Raw genomic sequence first — 18,034 nt, forward strand, 5'->3', positions numbered from 1 at the left:
GGACTGAGGTATATGGCAGAATATGTTTTATTTTCATCATAGATGAAAGGTGCTTACACAAAAGTTCCTGCGATGCCAGCCTTCCAAGAGTCCCTAGGGAACCCAGGATGATTTTATTCCACTTGGGGGCGCAGGGGGGCAGGAAATACAACCTGCAGTATGTTCATTTAGAGCCATTCAGTACAGGTAGAAAAGAGCCTTGTCAGTAAAATGCCAACCAAGTGTCCACGAGGGATGTAAGATAAAACAACCTTTCCCCAAGGCCGTGAAAGCCTCGCACACAGCTCTAGGCCAGCAGACAGGCAGAAAGGCAGGCAGCCTTGGGGTCAGAGATGCAGAAAATCACGCTCATCCACCTTGTAGGCTCATTGGGCCCCTGATGAGAGCAAAGACCTGCTTCCAAGAGGCATGAATTAAGGTTAGGAAAAGGATCTGCTGATTGCTCCAACAGCCTCCAAGTGCATTTTTCGAAGCCCAGCTGTGACCTTGGCATAGCTCTTGTAATAGAGGGGAAACTGGGAGAAAAAAGGCAACTATCCTATCCCCTCCCTGAGAGGTAGGTTTTGGGAAGGAGAAATTAGACACAAGAAAGGGAATTTTTCCTCACCCTGATGAGACTTAAGGAAGTTATTAACCCGGAATCCAAGGTGCTAGCTAAGCTCGAAAATGGTTTGATTTTGAGTGAGGTCAAGCTGTGTAAACCTATGCTTCTTATTCTAACTCCTGCCCCTTGTCCCCTAACAACATGGTCAAAGAAAACTATGAGGCACATGATCAGAGAATGAGACAGAGCTGTGCATGTCCCTAGGCTGCTAAAAGGCACAGCTCCCAGAAATCAGACCCAGATACCACGCCCTCTGCACATATCACCCAAGGTTGGGAAGGATCTGACCTCACCTTAAGGGCTAATGTAGGATACTCCCTAATGGGTAAATCCATTCCCCTGTGCACCTTTCAGAGACTGTATTAGAAACTTAATTATTAGGATACCCCATGGTGGCCATATATGTCAATGATTTCTCATATGGGATGGGCATTTGGTTTGATACTGGTTTCACTTCATGCAATTCACAACACAGATCACCCACCCCCCTACCCACCACCAGAGACTAACACACACACACACACACACACACACACACACACACACAGACTGACAGAAGAGTGAGACACATGGGCACAGAACAGTTTGGACAAGGAAAAAAAACAACCTGCCACTCACTCGAGAATACTGGAAGACCATGAAATGGGCAAGCCCTTAAGGTAATGTGAGACATAGCAGATCTGTGTATGGTAGGTCATAGTCACTTCTGCACATGGTGGATAGCCAGATTCATGACACATGAAAGTGGCCTGTGAGAGACTAATAAGTCAACTGCAATGGGAAAAATGCACCATATAATCATCCTTCCATCCCCTTTCCTCCTGTTTCTTCTCCCATCAATATTAAACATTTCTATAGAGAAAGAAATCGAATGGTACAGCCTCAGTTGGGAAAAGTCGAAACTTGCTTCATGGAAGGGAGAAAGAAGCCAGAATCCATGTCCAGAGGCCTGATGTTCAAGGCAGTGGTTACTATGGGCAACCATGGAGCACACCCAGGTCACCCTGCCTTGGAAGGCTCTACACTCCAGCGGCCAAAGCTTAGCTTCCAAGTTTAGTGCTCCTCTACCTCCTCCCTTCCCACTTTAGCAGGACTTAGGAGAACGAGGCTGAGGACCAGGCAGGAAGCAGATAAGCTTCTGGTAACATCTCCCATTGAGGGCTATGACACCAGTTTTGACTAAGATTCTGTGAATTAGCTGTTAAAGGAAAAGTCCAAAATGTCTAAAGTGCTCATCCCTTAAGGGGCACATGTATTCATGGAGTATGGACTTTAAAATATCATCTGAATTCATCCTGGCATAAAACTTGCCATGCACCAGTATGTCTGGACCTTCCCAACTATACTCTATACTGTGAGGCTCACAAGAATGAAATCATGACAAGTGACACTGAGTTTACAGAACACTTTGCATGAATCATCTCTTCCAACATTTCCAACAACCTGGTCAGTTCAGGTAGATGCTGCAGAGATTACTGTGCCCATTTTATACATGAAAAAACTGAGGCTCAGAGGTGAAGGAACTTACTTGTGGTCATATGACTAACAACATCTAAAGAAGAATCTGGACTCAAGTCTCCTTGTCCCCCCAGTCCAACACTTCCCACTATTATATCCTGCTGCCTCTGACCTCATGAATTCTCATTCTCTTCCCCATCCCCTGACCACCACCCTTCCCCACCCCAACCCCCCGTTCTTGGGCATCAAGGTTACAGAGGATAGAAGGCAGAACCATGAGTCAGGAAGACCTGAAGTCCAGCGTCAGACACTTAGTAGTTGTGCGACCCTGGTCAAATCACTTAATCTCTGTCTGTCCTTGGTTTCCTCATCTATAAAATGGGTATAATTTTAACATCTACATTCCAGGGTTGCTGTGAAGATCTAATCTATTTGTAAAGTGCTTTGCAAACTTTAAAGTGCTATCATCATCATCATCAGACAAAACCAAACAAAATGCTTGTGATCAACATCTGCTGGAGAAACTCAAAGAATTTAACCCCTGAAGCCCTGACTGGCAAAGACCTTGTCCAGCCGGGCTTGCCTTTCGCACTGGCTTCCCTCCCTCAGACTCTCACAGGCAGCCTGTGCCAGCCCAAGCAAGCTGTGGTCTACCTGTCTCAGAGCCTCCATCTCTTCACTGGCCGCCCTCTTCTCTGAGGTGGTGCTCTTCAGTTTGGATTCTGCCAGCTCCAGCTCTGTCTGAAGTTTGTCCAGCTCCTTGATGACCTGGTCTCGTTCACTCATGATAAGCTGATACTCGTTAAAGACGGAGTCCCGCTCCTCCTTGTACTTTTCCGCGTCCTTCAGGGCCTTCAGCTGCATGGCCCTCAAGCGGGTCACCTCTGACTGCAGGCGCTCCATTTCCCGCTGAAGCTCCTTGTTCTGGACCGTTGCCTTGTTCAGGTCCTGCTGCATTGACTCAAACCTAAAGAAAGGAAAGGAAAGAAGGCAATGAATGGGGCCAAGCCCAGGGAGAGATAGTCAGTCTGGTCTCTTATCCCACTGCCTTTTATTTTTTTAATCAATGCCAATGGATAACCAAGCATGAAGTTTCAAGTGAAATTTCCCCTATTCCCTAATCAGAAAAATTACAGAGTGTCAATGTCCCTGAAACTGAAATTTTTCTCAGTCCTTTGACAATCCCAGGAGCTAAAAGAAAGCTGTACCCCCTCTTCTACCCTAGAGCTGAGTTCCAGGCCTTTTTTCCCTCTACCCATCACCCAGATGACAAAATTTTGGAGCAAAAAAGAAATTCAGAATCATTTAATCCAACCTCTTCATTTTACAAACAAGGGAAATGAAGCCCAGAGTCAGAAAAGTGACTTGCCTAGGGTCATACCACCCATTCTCAACCTGACAGACAGTTCCATCTGTTCCTCCCCCAGACAGATCAGCCCAGAAGGCGCTAGAAGTGACAAAGACTTGAATATTCATATAGCACGTCCAGTTTTACAAAGTATTTTTATAACAAACATTCAATATGACAGAGAGAGTGAGAATCTTTACTCTCATTTTTTTTTTGGAGGGGGGAAGGCAGGACAATTGGGGTTAACTAACTTGCCCAAGGTGACACAGCTAGTATGTGTCAAGTGTCTAAGACCAGATTTGAATTCAGGTCCTCCTGACTCCAAGGCCAGTGCTCTATTCACTGCACCACCCAGCTGCCCCCTACACTCTCATTTGACAGAGGGAACGGAGGCTCAGAAAAGCTACTTTCCCATTGTTCAAGGTCACACAGAAAATAGTGGCCACACTGGGTCTTGAACCCAAACTTTTAAACTCCAAGATGAGGACTTTTCCCATTATCTTGAGCTCTCTCATCCCCCTGAAATGTCTAAATACATATCTGGCAGATACTAAGCCAGAGATACGGAAGCCATAAGGAGGAGGAGGAGGAGGAGAGGAGGAGGAGGAGGAAGAGGAGGAAGAGGAGGAAGAGGAGGAGGAGCCACGCAGAGCTGGCCTTTCCTTCACAAGGCTAACACTTTGGTTTTATATTACAAGTTTCTGGAGAAAAAGTCTTACAGCTTTTGCCAGTGTGGACAATATTCAACATAGAACTTTGGGAGTAGCTAACAGATGTTTGCAAAGAGACTCATTTGGAGAATACATGACTGACTTCTTAAAGAAAGCCATTCTTAAAACAAGGAGCTCACTCATTTGCTTGGAAGGTCACTTTTATGGGGGAGGGGAAGGGTATGGGAAACTATATCTGTGTAGGAAACTCCCGGTGACAAAATTCCTCTCTCTACCAATGAAAATAAGCATGTTTTCTGCAAATTGAAGTCTTAGAGAGTTGCTTGGGTGCAATAAGAGGTTAAGTGACTTGCCCAGGTCACACTGCTGGGAAATGTCTGAGGCTACATTGGAACTCTGGGCTCTCTCCACTGCACATCTTCAATGCCTCTTTTCTCTGCACCCTCTCATAATCCATGAAACAAATACTTGAAATGGTCATTAAAAATGCTTTTATTTTCTACTGCCTGTTCATTAGAGATTGTTCATGTTTCCCCCTGTAATAACCATTTAGGCTTCTCAAAGGACATATTACTACTTTTTAATCACAGTATGAATAGGATTCGTACTGGATACACTTTTTTCCCTTCAGCTTCATTTAAAGGACCACAAAGGAAATAAGTGCCCACATGGTTGTGGGTTTGTCATCCCTTCAAGAGAACTTCATCAAGCAGCAAGGTAATATGGATAGAGCAGTGACCTGGGTTCAAATCCTGCCTCAAACACTTACACCAGCTGTATGAAACTGAACATGTCACTTAACCTCTGAGGGCCTCCGTTTCCTCATCTGTAAAAAGAAGGACATTGGACTCAATGGCCTCTAAGATGCCTTTCAGCTCTACAGATACCGAATCAGCTCTCAGACTAACCAGGGCACCTCCCAATTGCCTCCATTGATTCTCAGGTCAACTGGAAAGAGTCCTGGGTCAGGAATGGGGAAAGCTGAGTTCTAGTTCCCACTCCCCTAACTCATCAGCTATGTCATCTCAAGCAAGACTCTTCAAAAGTCTCTAAGCTTTATTCTCCCCATCCATGAAAATGGAAACCAAAAAATCCCTTCCCCGCCCTTCTTCTTAAGGATGGCATGAAGATGATATGGGATCACATTCCTATTGGCTTCAGGGGGATGTGGGGTGGGAGCCAGGATCATCTTTGCAAATCAGTAATCCCATGCCTGCACCGGTCTATGGCACCCAGCCGGATCTCTCCGCTGGACCCTCCCAGAGACTGGACGCTCTGGGCACAAGCCAAAGTCCCCATTTCCCTGCGATCCCCGCTCCCCAGCCCTCTGGCCCTCCTGCCACCCCCTGGCTCCTACCGCCTTAGGGATAAGGAGTACTGTTGCTGGAAGTGGATGGATGTGTCTCTCTGTTTCACCAATGTGTCTGTCTGTTTCTGCAGCCGCCTGTTCTCCTCCTCCATCTGCTCCAGCCGACTCAGGTCAGTGTTGTGGTTGGCGACCTTCTCATTATACCGCTTTCTCAGTCCATCATAGTCTTTCTTCAGCCCCTCCAACTTCCCCATGGCAGTGTCATACAGAGTGTTAAGGATCTCCGATGATCCGTTCTCCTTCAAAACCTAAAATTAAAAGTGACTCAATTACCAAAGGCTCTGGGACGAAAAGGGAAAGGCTTCGTACCTCTCTCCTAGGTGTGAGACAGGAGAGCTTGCAAGGGAGCCTCCCCTGCCCTCAAGAAGGCAAAAGTGTAATTCAATAGAAACCTCAACTTGGCATTCAAGAGAGAAACCAGTGCTTCTGGTAGGCAGGAAAACAAAGGCCCTCTGCTTTCTCACCTATCGCAGGAGGGGGTGGGCTAGAGCTCTAAAGTCACCAGGATTCAGCTAATTTATAGAGGCCTTTGGGTTATCTGAACATTATTACACCCCATGAAATCATCCCAGGGATTAATGTGACTCATTGAGATCGCCCAGAAGAATACTTCAACCTCACTAATTTGAAAATAACTAGAAGGAAGGCCAGAGCATGAATTTTTTAAAGTATAAATTACAGAATTTTTAAACCCTATTATTACTTCCAAGTACAAGTGATATGGAACAACTTAAGTATCCAGAATCATCAAAGAATGAGGTAGGGAAGGAACATGGCTCAGCGGTAGAAATTCAAGTAAAGAAAACCTGGGTTCACACTGCGCCTTCCTGTTTGGCATGTACCATGCCTGGAATCCAGTGCCTCCTCACCTAGATCTCAGAGAATTCCCTTCTTTCTACTCCAAGCCTTTTTCTGATTCCCCCAAAGGCTAATAGTAGCTTCCCTCCCCAACCACCTAAACCACCTAACTAGAGTATTTCACTATTTTCTACCTATTTGCATTTATTCACTTTAAGATCAGTCTGTACATACTTACAGATATACTATTCTCTCCTGTTAGAATAGAAGCTCTTAAGAATAGGAATAATTTCATTCTATGCACTTGTATCCCCAAGGATTGACACAGTATTCTGCACATTAGGTATTTAATAAATGCTTGTTGCTTGTTTTATATGGATAGATAGACACATATATGTACACACATATGTATATGTATGTTAATTTGTGTAAATATATAAGCTATATGTAAACATATAGCTTAATAGCTAGCATGCTCTCAACAACCTAGTAAGATAAATGCTATTATTCTCATTATGAGGTAAAGGAAACTGAGGCAGATAAAGGTTAAGTGGCTAACCCAGGGTCATATAGCTAGGAAATGTCTGAGGCAAAATTTGAACTCAGATCTTCCTAATTCCAAGTCTAGCACTCTAGCCATCATACCTGTGTCTTCTTACCTCATAAGATTTTTGAAAGCATCAAATAATATATGTAAAATACTGTGCAAACCATAAAGCCCTGTATAAACACCTAAGTTATTGTACATAGATGAATTCCCCAAATAATTTAAGCTTACACCCCTACGTCCCAAAACATTTTAACAAATTTGGATAGAATCTATCTAAAATGTATCACAACATTCCCTGTCCTCTTAAGCAGGCTATGGGGGATCTGATTTTAACCTTTTCTGAAGGAATCTACTATAAACAACAGAATTACTGAAGGTCTGAGTATTGCAGCCCTCATTGCTCTTGTGGTATGTGGGACTTTTCTCCCCAGGATAAATAACATAACCCCCTGCTGCTAAGGCTTTTGAGTCAGATCTCATGGGCTCCTACCTCCTCGCCATACTTCTAATAACTGTGGGCTAGAAAACTAGAAAACCAAGCTAATTCTATATATAAACCAAGAATCACTTGGGCTACATACAAGCTGTCCTGCAGGCTGTCCTATGATTCAAAAACTCGAATTTAATGCATGGATACTGAAATATTTTGGCTATTCAAGGAGGTTTTTGTGTCCCACCCACCTACCCCAGGCAGATAGGTGGTGCCATAGTACACATAGTGGGGGGATCTGCAGTCAGGAGTTCAAATTCAGCCTCAGACACTTACTAGCTATGTGACCCCAACCTCTGCCTGCCTTAGTTTTCCCAAGTATAAAACCAGAATAATAAAAGAATCTACCTCCCAGGGTTGTTGGGAGGATCAAATGAGAAATTAATTGTAAAGCACCAAGCCCAGTGCTAGCTATTATAATTTATCATTGTTATTATTCTGAAGCCTAGGCTTTGGTCATTACAATTCCCTGCCTCAGTTTATAAACTTTTCTACATCTAAATTTGATTGCTTTTTCTCATAGGAGAAGAAAGGCAGCATCATAGGAATAAGAAGACTTGAAGTCAGAGGATTTGAGTTCAAGATTTGGTGCTGGAAGAGCTCAGCTGATAACTGAGGGATCTTAGGGAAGCCAGCCCTCACCCCCTGGGTCTCCGTTCTCTCATCTGCAAGTGCTTGGATTAGATAAGCATACCACCTCCATTCCAGACTCCCCATCGGACCAGAATTCAGACCCTGATCTCTGAAACCTGGACTCTTATGAGTGAGCTTGGTCTGAGGCCCACCACATGACACACTCCTCCTCTGTCATGGCCCCCCTTCCAACTCTTGCCCCCCTACATTCTGTGTTTCCCTATTAGAATATACACTCTTTAAAGGCAGAGACTATCTTGCTTATTTATATGTGAATTCCCAATGCCTGACACAAAGCAAAATGCTGTTTCATTTCATTCCATCTCTTAAGCTATGAAAATTCATAGAGGAAGAAATTTTCTTATAGCTTATTAAGTAAGAATCCCTTACACCACATTTGAATTAATCTTGCAAATCCCAAGTCCTTGTAGTTTTAATCAACGATGCTTTATTGCACCAGAGAGAAAAGCAGTTGTCATTCTATTGGTGCCCACAAGGTGGCAGCTGTGGGTAGGACCATGTGAGGATCCTCTAGTATTCAGATATCCTTACACCCAAACAGATATAATATTTTCAAAACTTATTGAGAAATTATAAGGCGATAGAAGGCGATAGAATTGGTGCTTCGAGGATTGTAGGGGTCAGCTAAACCAAAACTCTTCATTTTGCAGATAAGGAAACTGAAGTCTGCAAATGCCCTAAAAGAGCCAAATGTGGGGTCAAACCCCTAAGTCTGAAGCTTGGCTGTGTTTACTTTCTTGTGGGCAAGTCTCTTCACATCCTTATCAGAAAAAATGATGGTGCTGGCCTAGAGCCAAGTTTCCATTTATCTCTCTACGTATGTGATCCAAAGTGATTTGCCCTATTTTTCACAGGTGTTAAGTGGCAGAGACAAGATTCAAACCCAAGTCCTCTGACTCAGAATTTGTTCCATTTCACAAGTTATATAGTTTAAAGAAAAAGCCCTTATATAAACCAAAAAATCATTTTCTCAGCTTCAGCCCCAAGAGTTCAATTCTCCAAAGGAAATGACATATTCTCAAAGTAGAAAGGAGATCACTGGGAGCACAGGTTGAAGTCTACTCAAAAGAGCCAAAAGAGATCGTGAATTTTCTCTCCTTTTATATAGAAAGGGAAATACAACATCCACCAACAATACTTGCTTGTTGATAAACCTGGCTACTCGGAGATATCAAGTCCAGGATGAAATAAACAGCCCAGATGGCAGACCAAGCAAGTCTTGTGACAAAGAACAGGATGGACTAAAAGGGAGAAATTGAACATGCCCTCAGAAAGGCCCTCTGTTTCAGCGTGGTTATTTAGCCTAGTTTTATCAGCAAATAAGCCAAGAACTCAATGTATCATAAACCCACTGGTGAAGTTCAAGGTGGTATCTGAAAAGGTTTTCAATTTGGCCAGCCTCCATGGTCCAAAGGGAATGGCCATCCTAAGAGATGAGTACCATAGCACTCTGAAGAAATGAAATTCCCCCAGTATTTGATTGCAACCTCTTGTGAGTCAAAGGGAAAGTCCCAAGCTAAGGGAAATAAACCTCAGTCAGTTCATTTAGCTTCTCATCGACCTGAATGGGGTGAAAAGGGAATCTGAGAGGGAGCTAGCCCTTCCTTATCCCTACTCCTAGGGAATTCAAACCAATTCAATTCAACAAGCATCGATTAGATGCCTACTAGGTATCACACAATGTGGTAGGTACTCAAGATACAAAGACAAAAATGCCCCAGTAAGTTTAGATTCTAGCGGACTGGTCCCCTGTGAAATAAACAGAAAAAAATCAGTTCTGGAATCAAAGGAGCTAGTTTCAAATCCCATTTACCATCTGTATGACCCTGGACTTCACATCTCTGGGCCTTGGTTTCCACACCTGTGAAATTAAGGGACTGGACAAGGGAGTGCTATGGTCCTTTTCTTTTCAAGATCTATGATTCTATGAATTTTTGCATTTTTAGAAAACGGAAACTGAAGGACAGGGCAAAGGCAAGGACGGTAAAGCTGTCTATATCCTAGGAGATGTGTCAGAGTTCTCACTATAATGTCCAGGTCACTGGAGAATTTCTCCTTTGGGAATCCAAGGCTAGCCCCAGATCTCACAGGAATGAAATCAGCAAAATCCAACAAGGAAGAGATGGAAATCACCCCTGACATCCTCATAAGATAGAACAACTTAGCTGAAAATCTGGGAAAATGGACAGGCCACTGGTTTGGCTTTTCAGACATGAAATCAAATCCCTTCAACCGTCACACCCAGTGCAGCGACATTTCCTCTAAACCATAAATCATCTGGCCGGCAGGAGAGATGGGTAAATCCCTCTCGCAAACATGCAAGGCAAACAGCCCCCTTTCGCCAGCCAGGGCCTCTTGGAGTTTACAAGCCATGGGAGGATCCAGGCAACAAAACCACCCTTGTGGAACCAGGCTGACCTTTCCCCTGTGGGCCTTGTCAAGGAACCAGCCTGGCCAAGGTCCTTGGAGGAGGGAGCCACTGACACCTTCTAGCACAGTTAGACAAGGAGGGCCAATTACCTGTTCCACCAAGCTCCTTTGGAGCGCCCATAATGCAGGAACCCCACCACCCCCACAGGGGCCGGACAGCAGAGGAGAAAACCTTCAATGAGAAAGCATTTTGTTCTGCACAATCCAGAAACGTCTATTCTTTCACCTCGGCTAAGCTCTCCTTTTCTTGGAAATTTTAAGGGCATTAATCACCACATGGCTTTGTTCTATCTGAATAGACTCTGGGAACCTAAATAGCCAAAGTTTATTCAAGCACCAACCTTTCTTCTCCTCCCCACCCCCCATAACCTTTAAGTGTCTCTTAATAGAAAAAGAGGATGGGGACAAGGAACTGGGTAGGGAGGTCAGGTGGCAGAAAGAGTCCTCAGGTTTTCTGTGAAGCCGAGCATAATTTCTACTTGTAAAACAGCCTGGATTTACCCACACCACCACCCCCTCACCCTCAATAAAAAGCTGCATCAGTCTCCAAAGAGAGGCTACCAAGATCTACCTTTATACCTTGAGAAGGGCAGTTTTTAAAGATAGATTTAATATGAATATAATTTCAAGACTGTCAAAGATTCAGAGAGCCTGCCTCATTCAAAGAGGGGGTAGGGGTGAAGGGTGATTTAAGAGAAAAAAAAGTCATGTTGCAGGCTCAGAGCAGAATAAGGATTACTTGGAAAATGGCCAAGAAACTCAAAGTCAGAAGGGTTGGGGGGAATGAGTAGGGTAGGTTGTGGGAAAAAAGAATGAGAAATAGTTAGGTACCCCAAACAGGCTTAAGAGAAGGGCTGAAGGAGAGGAATCCCTTCTTCGCCTTGCTGGGTCTCGGCTGCTTCATCTATAAAATGGGAGCAATGGATTAAATGATCTCAGAGGCCCCTTTCAGTTCTAAATCAATGAAAAGGGGTTGTTAGCATTTAACCACTCAGTGCTGAGTTTGGGGCTAAAGATCCTGACCTAGAGACTTCAGGGAATATTCAAGAGGAAAAATAGGATTGTCTCAGAAGTCAAAGTATATTAGTTCGTTGCCAGTCCGGGTGAAAATCCCACACATAGGTGGTCCACCAAGGTCTGCACACAGCCCACTTCTCAGTGCCTCAGAGTAGAGCAGGCCACACATTCTGAAGGGTTCTTCCATTTTCCATCATTCAGTCTAAGGAAGCAGACTGGTACAGTGAAAAGAACACAGGCTCTGGAGTCCAAGGACGAACGACAACCTGGACTGAAACCAATCTTTGTGTATTACTGTGTAATAGATGTGAGGCATATCCCTTAACTTCCCTGGGCTTCTACCAAAATGAAGTGGGGGCAGCTAAGTGGTACCATCATGCACAGAGACTAGCTCTGGAATCAGAAAGACTCATCCTCATGAGTTCAAATCCAGCCTACTTACTAGGAGTAGATAAAGCACTTCACCCTGTTGGCCTCAATTTCCTCGTCTGTAAAATGAGCTGGTGAAGGAAATGGCCAACCACTCCAGTATCTTCACCAAGAAAACTCCAAATGGGGTCACAGAGAGTCAGACGGGACTGAAAAAGGTCTTAACAGCAACAACTATGAAAATCAAGCGGTTGGTCAACATGGTTTCCAAGTATCCCCTCCCAGCTCTAGATCCTCTGACCTCCTCACAACAACCCTGTAAAGTGAACAATGACGATATTCCCATGAAAGGGCTGGTAGGGAGAAGAGGGCCCAGCTCTGGTGAGAGCTGCCTTTGTATCCGCAGGCACAATGTCTGGCACACAGTAGGTGCTAAAGAACAGTTCGCTGACTGACTGCGGGAGATCTGGAATCTCACTGATGTGGGTCATCCTATCCTCTGCAGTTCTCCATGTTCTCCCATAAATGCTAGGTCAGGCAAATAGCTGCATCTGAAGAGGCAGTGGGATGGACTGCTGGGCTTAGATTCAGAAGGCCTGAGACAGTTATGAGTTTTGCCTATGATAGTTCTGAGCTGTGTGCCCATGGGCACCTATTTCTCTGAGTCTCAGTTTGCTGATTTATAATATTCAATCAATCAGTTAGTAAACATTTAAGTGCTTATGACTATGCAAAGCACAGAGCATACCAAAAAAAAGGCAAAGAACAATGCCTGCCCTCAAGGAACTTCCAATTTAATGGGGGAAAACAAGATGCCAACAGCTATGTACAAACAAGCTACAAACAGGATAAATTGGTGATAATCAACAGAGAGAAGGCGCTAGAATTAAGGGGGTGTTTCAGGAAAGGTTTCGTAACAGCAGAGAGTCTCGCATTCAGAGCCAGGGGACCTTTGTTCAAATCTAAACTCTTCCACTTCACACTTGTATTTTGTTCAGTCATTTCAGTTTTGTCTGACTCTTCACGACCCCATTTGGGGTTTTCTTGGCAGAGACACCAGAGTAGTTTGCCATTTCCTTCTCCAGCTGATTTTACAGAAAAGAAAACAAAGTCACACGGCTGGTAAGTGTCTGATTTGAACTCGGGCCTTCCTGACTCCAGGCCCAGTGCTCTATCCACTAAGCCACCTATGACCGCAGGCAAGCCATTTAATTTCTCTACAAACTTGATCTGCAAAATAACTACAAAGTAGATGACTTTCTAAGGTCCCCTCCAGCCCTAAATGTACAGCCCTCTACCACAAATGGGGAAAATTATGGCCCCAATCAGCAAATTGTACAAACAAAACTAGAACTCAGGTTTCTAACATGTTATCCCTGCACTATATCACATTTACACTGTATCATTCTTACTGCCCTCCAGCTCTTACCTTCCTCATTCTTTCTTCTCCCTCAAAGATCAGAAAATGTAAAGCTAGACCTAGAAGCAGCACATTTGAGTTGTGCCCCCATGACACCTCAGGAAAAAGTCCTTGGAGAACAGTTAAGGGGTTCATTTGATTTCTTCTAGGCAAACGCCTTCTTGAGAGTCTATATCGCCACTAACAACCTTAGAAACTCCAGGGTCAAGAGGTCTAATTTGAAATCATGCTGGCCCACTGGGTGGCTATAAGCATCTGGGTGCACACCTGTTACTTCAACTATAAAATGGGAACAAAACCAGCATAATGAAGGCTACACAAAAGATGAGGTCTGAATGACTATCATTGAGAGAATTCATCAGGTATGAGCTAAATCACATGGCTTCTGAGTTTGCCTTCTTCCCATGAAGAAATCCAAAAGACTGGACAGTCAGGAGGTCCAGGCTTCCTCCCCAACTTGCACCCTGCCCCCCATGGGGTCTACAAGCAAAGGCTGGATGAACACTTGCCAGGTCTCTTGTACCTAACAGGGTCTGATAGCGGAGATTCCTATTCAGGAATAATGTTAGCCTAGACAGCCTCCAAGATCTCTTCCTCATGCTAAGGTTCTAGGATTTTGCCACGTGCAATTTTTTTTTTCCTGTGCGTCTGATCTTATTTTAAATAGAGAAACAGGGGCTCTTATTTAAAGAAAACAGGCAGCCAAGTATGGTGACATACAACTGTCACCCCTTCTCCTAGGGGAGGCTGAAGTTGGTAGGCCACTTGCATTCAGCAGTTCTAAATTGTAGTACAGATAAAGTAAACAGAGTGCGTACATTAGGTATGGCATCAAGATGGTGAGAAACCAGGCTGCCAAAGGAAGGGAGAGGCAGGCCAGGTCAGAAGCAAGGTTAAAATTTCTCTGCTGATCAGCCATGGGTTTAGGCCATGAGTGATCACTGCACTTCAACCTGAACAAAATAGGGAAGGCGAGCCAAGAAAGAGAGAGGAGAGGGGAGGGGAGGGGAGGGGACGGGAGAATGGTGAGAAAGGAAGGAAGGGAGGAAGGAAGGAAGGAAGGAAGGAAGGAAGGAAGGAAGGAAGGAAGGAAGGAAGGAAGGAAGGAAGGAAGGAAGGAAGGAAGGAAGGAAGGAAGGAAGGAAGGAAGGAAGAAAGAAAGAAAGAAAGAAGCAATGGAATTTTTTTTTTTAATAATGTGTATAAATAAGTGCTCTGGTAAGTTGAGATTTTTCCCACATCGAGTTGGCTTAAATCAGGGCCCACTGGCACCATTATGGCCAACCCACTGTGCTATTGTGGAGAACTTGCTCATGAGAATGTCTGAAAAGAGAGACAAGCAGGGGCAGCCAGGTGGCTCAGCAAGTAAGAGCACCGGCTCCAGTGTTGGGATGACCTGGATCAAATCCGGGCTCAGATACTCAGCACCATACCCAGAAATAACTGGCCCTGTAACCTTGAGCAAGTTACTTAACCCCGATTGCTTTAAAAAAAAAAAAAGAGAGAGAGACAAGCATCAAAACCAGGACTGGGCGGCTAGCACCTTCACCAACACAGGATGCCTCCTCTACATGATAGTACGATCTGAATAGTACTGCCAGTGAGGCAGAGAGAAGTGAAGTTTCCCTGAACAGACAGAATTCATATAGTCAGAAGGAGCCTTGGAGATCACCTAGATTCTTAACTGGACCAAGTTAACAACTATCTGTGGATAAATTCGTGAGAAATTATTATTAGTAACCAATAATTTGGAGAGATCCAGAGTTCTCTCCTTCTAAAAGTCCTGATTTTTAAAAGTTCAGTCTCTGGAAGGACACTGCTGATAATGAGATTGGACTAACCTTGTTCCAGACCCCACCCTGGTGGAGTAGCCATTGTGTTCTGCTCAGGCTTGGCTGGGGCATACATTCTTTGAATAGATTGCCCAAGGTTGGGGGTGGTCTGGGTATAGAGATAAGGCTCTCACTCCAAGGGTGACAGGATGTCAATCTCGCAGTCCCTCACTGAAAATCTACTCTTCCAAGGATACATAAACTATAAGCCCACCACCATGAATGTCTTTGGTCTCTTAACAGAGATGATCAAATGACCATTCTTTTATTAATAATATGACTGCCTTACTAATAAAATGACTGAATTACACAGAAACTATGTCTCTCAAAACTTTTTAATCATCACACTTTGGGGGGAGGGGAGTCTGAATTTACATCAATGTGATTGGTTCCCTTTGTAACCTTACTGTTCTATGCTCTTAAAAATATTAATCTGAAAAGGCTTCCCCAGATGGCCACAGGAGTCTAGGACACAAAAAGGTTAAGAACCTGTGGTCTGGACCAAGCCCCTCCTTTCAGGAGGAAGCTGAAGCCATAATGTTCCACTGAAGGTCACAAGGAGATCCTGTGACAGAACCAATAGGGGCACATCTCCAGACCTCTGGATTCTCAGGCCTCCTCCACTACATCAAGCAACCAGGCTTCAAACCCAGACCCCAAGGATTTCACATCGGCTACTCCCACCTTTAAGTCACCATGATCCCAGCTGCTGAGATCAGAGATGGACCCCTAATGACAATCCCACAAAACAGAGCAGACATGCTTTGAACTTTGCCAAAGCATTCTGACAGCTCTCATCATCTGATGCCCAGACTAAGTCTGGGAGGCAGGCAGGGTGGAAGGCCCACCCACTCTTCCCCAGGACTTCCCTGACCTCCTCACCACCTCCCACACCGCCACTACCTGCTGCTGTTGGGCCCGGAGATCAGTGATCTCCTTCTGGTCCTCCTCTCGGAGCCGTTTCATGTCTTCACACGACTGCTGTAGGTGGTTCCGCTCACGGAGCAGCTGTCCATTCTCCCGCCTCAGCGTGTCCACGTCCTCTTTCAGCTGTGCCTGGTCACTCAGGAGTCGGTTGTGGAGAGTGCTAGAAACAAAGCCTCACGTTGAGCCACAGGACACCTTGAACCCTGCAAGACCCATCACCCTACAGGCCCCCATCAGCAATCCCTGCATAGGTGGGAGCAAAGATAGGCTAACTGAGATGGAGGCTTCCAAGAGACAGGCCGAAGTCAGGTGGCCAGAACTGAGCTAGGCACACAGAAGAAAAGAGCTAGGCACCTAAAACCTATCAAATCCACAGGACAGGAGAAGCAAAGACCTTCCAGCTTAGAGACACTATCTAAAAACAAAGTCTATCAGCTAGATGACAAAGAAAGAGCCTCAACCTGCCAGAAACTATAACCTTTAAGACCTGAGTGCTGGGCTGATACAACAGGATACCAGATGGGTACTGAGAGGAAGGGGAAATGTGGTCAAACTCCTAGAAGGGAAATCTCTCAGTTTCCCTTTCTCCAAAAAGGGAGTGCAGCAATGGGCTCTGAGGAATATCCAAGAGCTCAATAAATGCCCTAACAGTATAGTGGAGAGCTTGGAATATTTAAGCATATGTCAGGGGACCTGAGTTCAGATCCCTATTCTGCCTATTACTATCAAATTATCTTGGGACAAGTCTTGGGCCTCTGTTTCCTCATTTGACAAATAATAGAGTTGGCCTAGACAATCCATTCCAGCTTTAGAACTAGAGAGCTAACTAATTAAAACTTGTCTTAAGGTATATCTCCGTCTATTACTTTATTTGACTCTAAAACAAGCCTAGGAGAAATGTAGGCAGTATGTATCCCTGTTTGACAGATAAAGAAACTAAAGCCTGGTAAGATATGGCTGGTGAATAAGCCAAGACCACAATCCAGTCGTGGACTTCTGACTTCAAATCCAGCACTCCAAAAAAGTACATGAGTAAAAACGGGAGGGTTTAACAGTGAGCATCCATGCCCTCTGACCCAGGGACACCACCACCAGACCTATACCTCAAAAAGATGAAAGAAAGTGGAAAGGGATCCATAAGCATAAAAATGTTTAAAGCAACTATTTTTATGGGAGTGAGGAACTGGAAACTAAGGGGTGGTCATCAATTGGGCAATGGCTGAACAAATTATGATTTATGTACATAAATGGAATATTGTGTGCTTTAGGAAATGATGAATGGTTTCAGAGACCTGGGAAGTCATATGACACAATGCAGAATAAAGTCAGCAAAATCAAGGGAATAACTGAAATAATAGCAACAATGCTGTAAAGAAAGGAGACGACTTTCAAAGACCCTGAGGAACTTTGTCCAATGGAGGGATCACCGATGATTACTGAGGACAGATGACGAAGATGTTACTAACCTCTGGAAAGAAAGGTAATGAGTGCAAAGTGAAGAACGAGATGAATGTTTGGGGGCATGGTCAACTCAGGAACTTGTTTTGCTTTACTAAGCACATCTGTTATAGGGGTTAGGTTTTATTTTTCTTTGAAGGAACTGAGAAAAAAATAAATGTTTTGTTAATTTAAAAATTTTTTTTTTATTTTAAAAGGTAAAAAAATATTTGGCAGTAAGGAGGTCACAGAGTACTGATCTACCTGGACAACACTTACTGGTAAAAGTCAGCTTCTTTGGCAACCTCCTCACATCTTTTCAGGGTCTTGGTATGCTGGTTCTGGAGGGACTGCAGGTCTGACATGGCCCTCATGCACTGAATCTTGAGCCTTTCATAGTCAGGGTTCAGCTTATGGTATGGCCTGCCAGAAGGGAAAAAAACATCAACCAAATTAACACAACCAAGACAAAGCAAGGAGTACTCAACCCCACCTTGGGCCAACAGGGAGAAACAGGACTGACAAATCTAGGTCCAATCTCCTTCCCCTAACAACTCTATCCCACTCTCATCTCTCCCTGTAACAACCAGAAACCAACAACTAAATGCGTTGTTAGTTAGCATCCTGCATTATCCACAGGACGGGTAAGTGGTTCAGTGG

General features: G+C 44.4%; 1 protein-coding gene across 4 annotated transcripts in view; it reads right to left on the bottom strand.

Annotated features, from left to right (window-relative positions):
• DLG5 (discs large MAGUK scaffold protein 5) overlaps positions 1–18,034 on the bottom strand; it is a 170,109-nt gene that overhangs the window by 58,852 nt on the left and 93,223 nt on the right. For all 4 annotated transcript variants that reach the window (XM_069068328.1, XM_069068326.1, XM_069068327.1 and 1 more), the window contains 4 exons: positions 17,654–17,797; positions 15,914–16,097; positions 5,439–5,698; positions 2,717–3,029 (listed from right to left, as the gene is read on the bottom strand). In XM_069068328.1, the coding sequence (XP_068924429.1) occupies positions 2,717–3,029; positions 5,439–5,698; positions 15,914–16,097; positions 17,654–17,797 (901 nt within the window). The remainder of the gene's footprint in view (positions 1–2,716; positions 3,030–5,438; positions 5,699–15,913; positions 16,098–17,653; positions 17,798–18,034) is intronic.

Source organism: Petaurus breviceps, unplaced genomic scaffold (assembly GCF_028583685.1).
Source record: "Petaurus breviceps papuanus isolate PSGF00001 unplaced genomic scaffold, PetGlider_PUasm1.0 90762, whole genome shotgun sequence".
Lineage (NCBI taxonomy): Eukaryota > Metazoa > Chordata > Mammalia > Diprotodontia > Petauridae > Petaurus > Petaurus breviceps.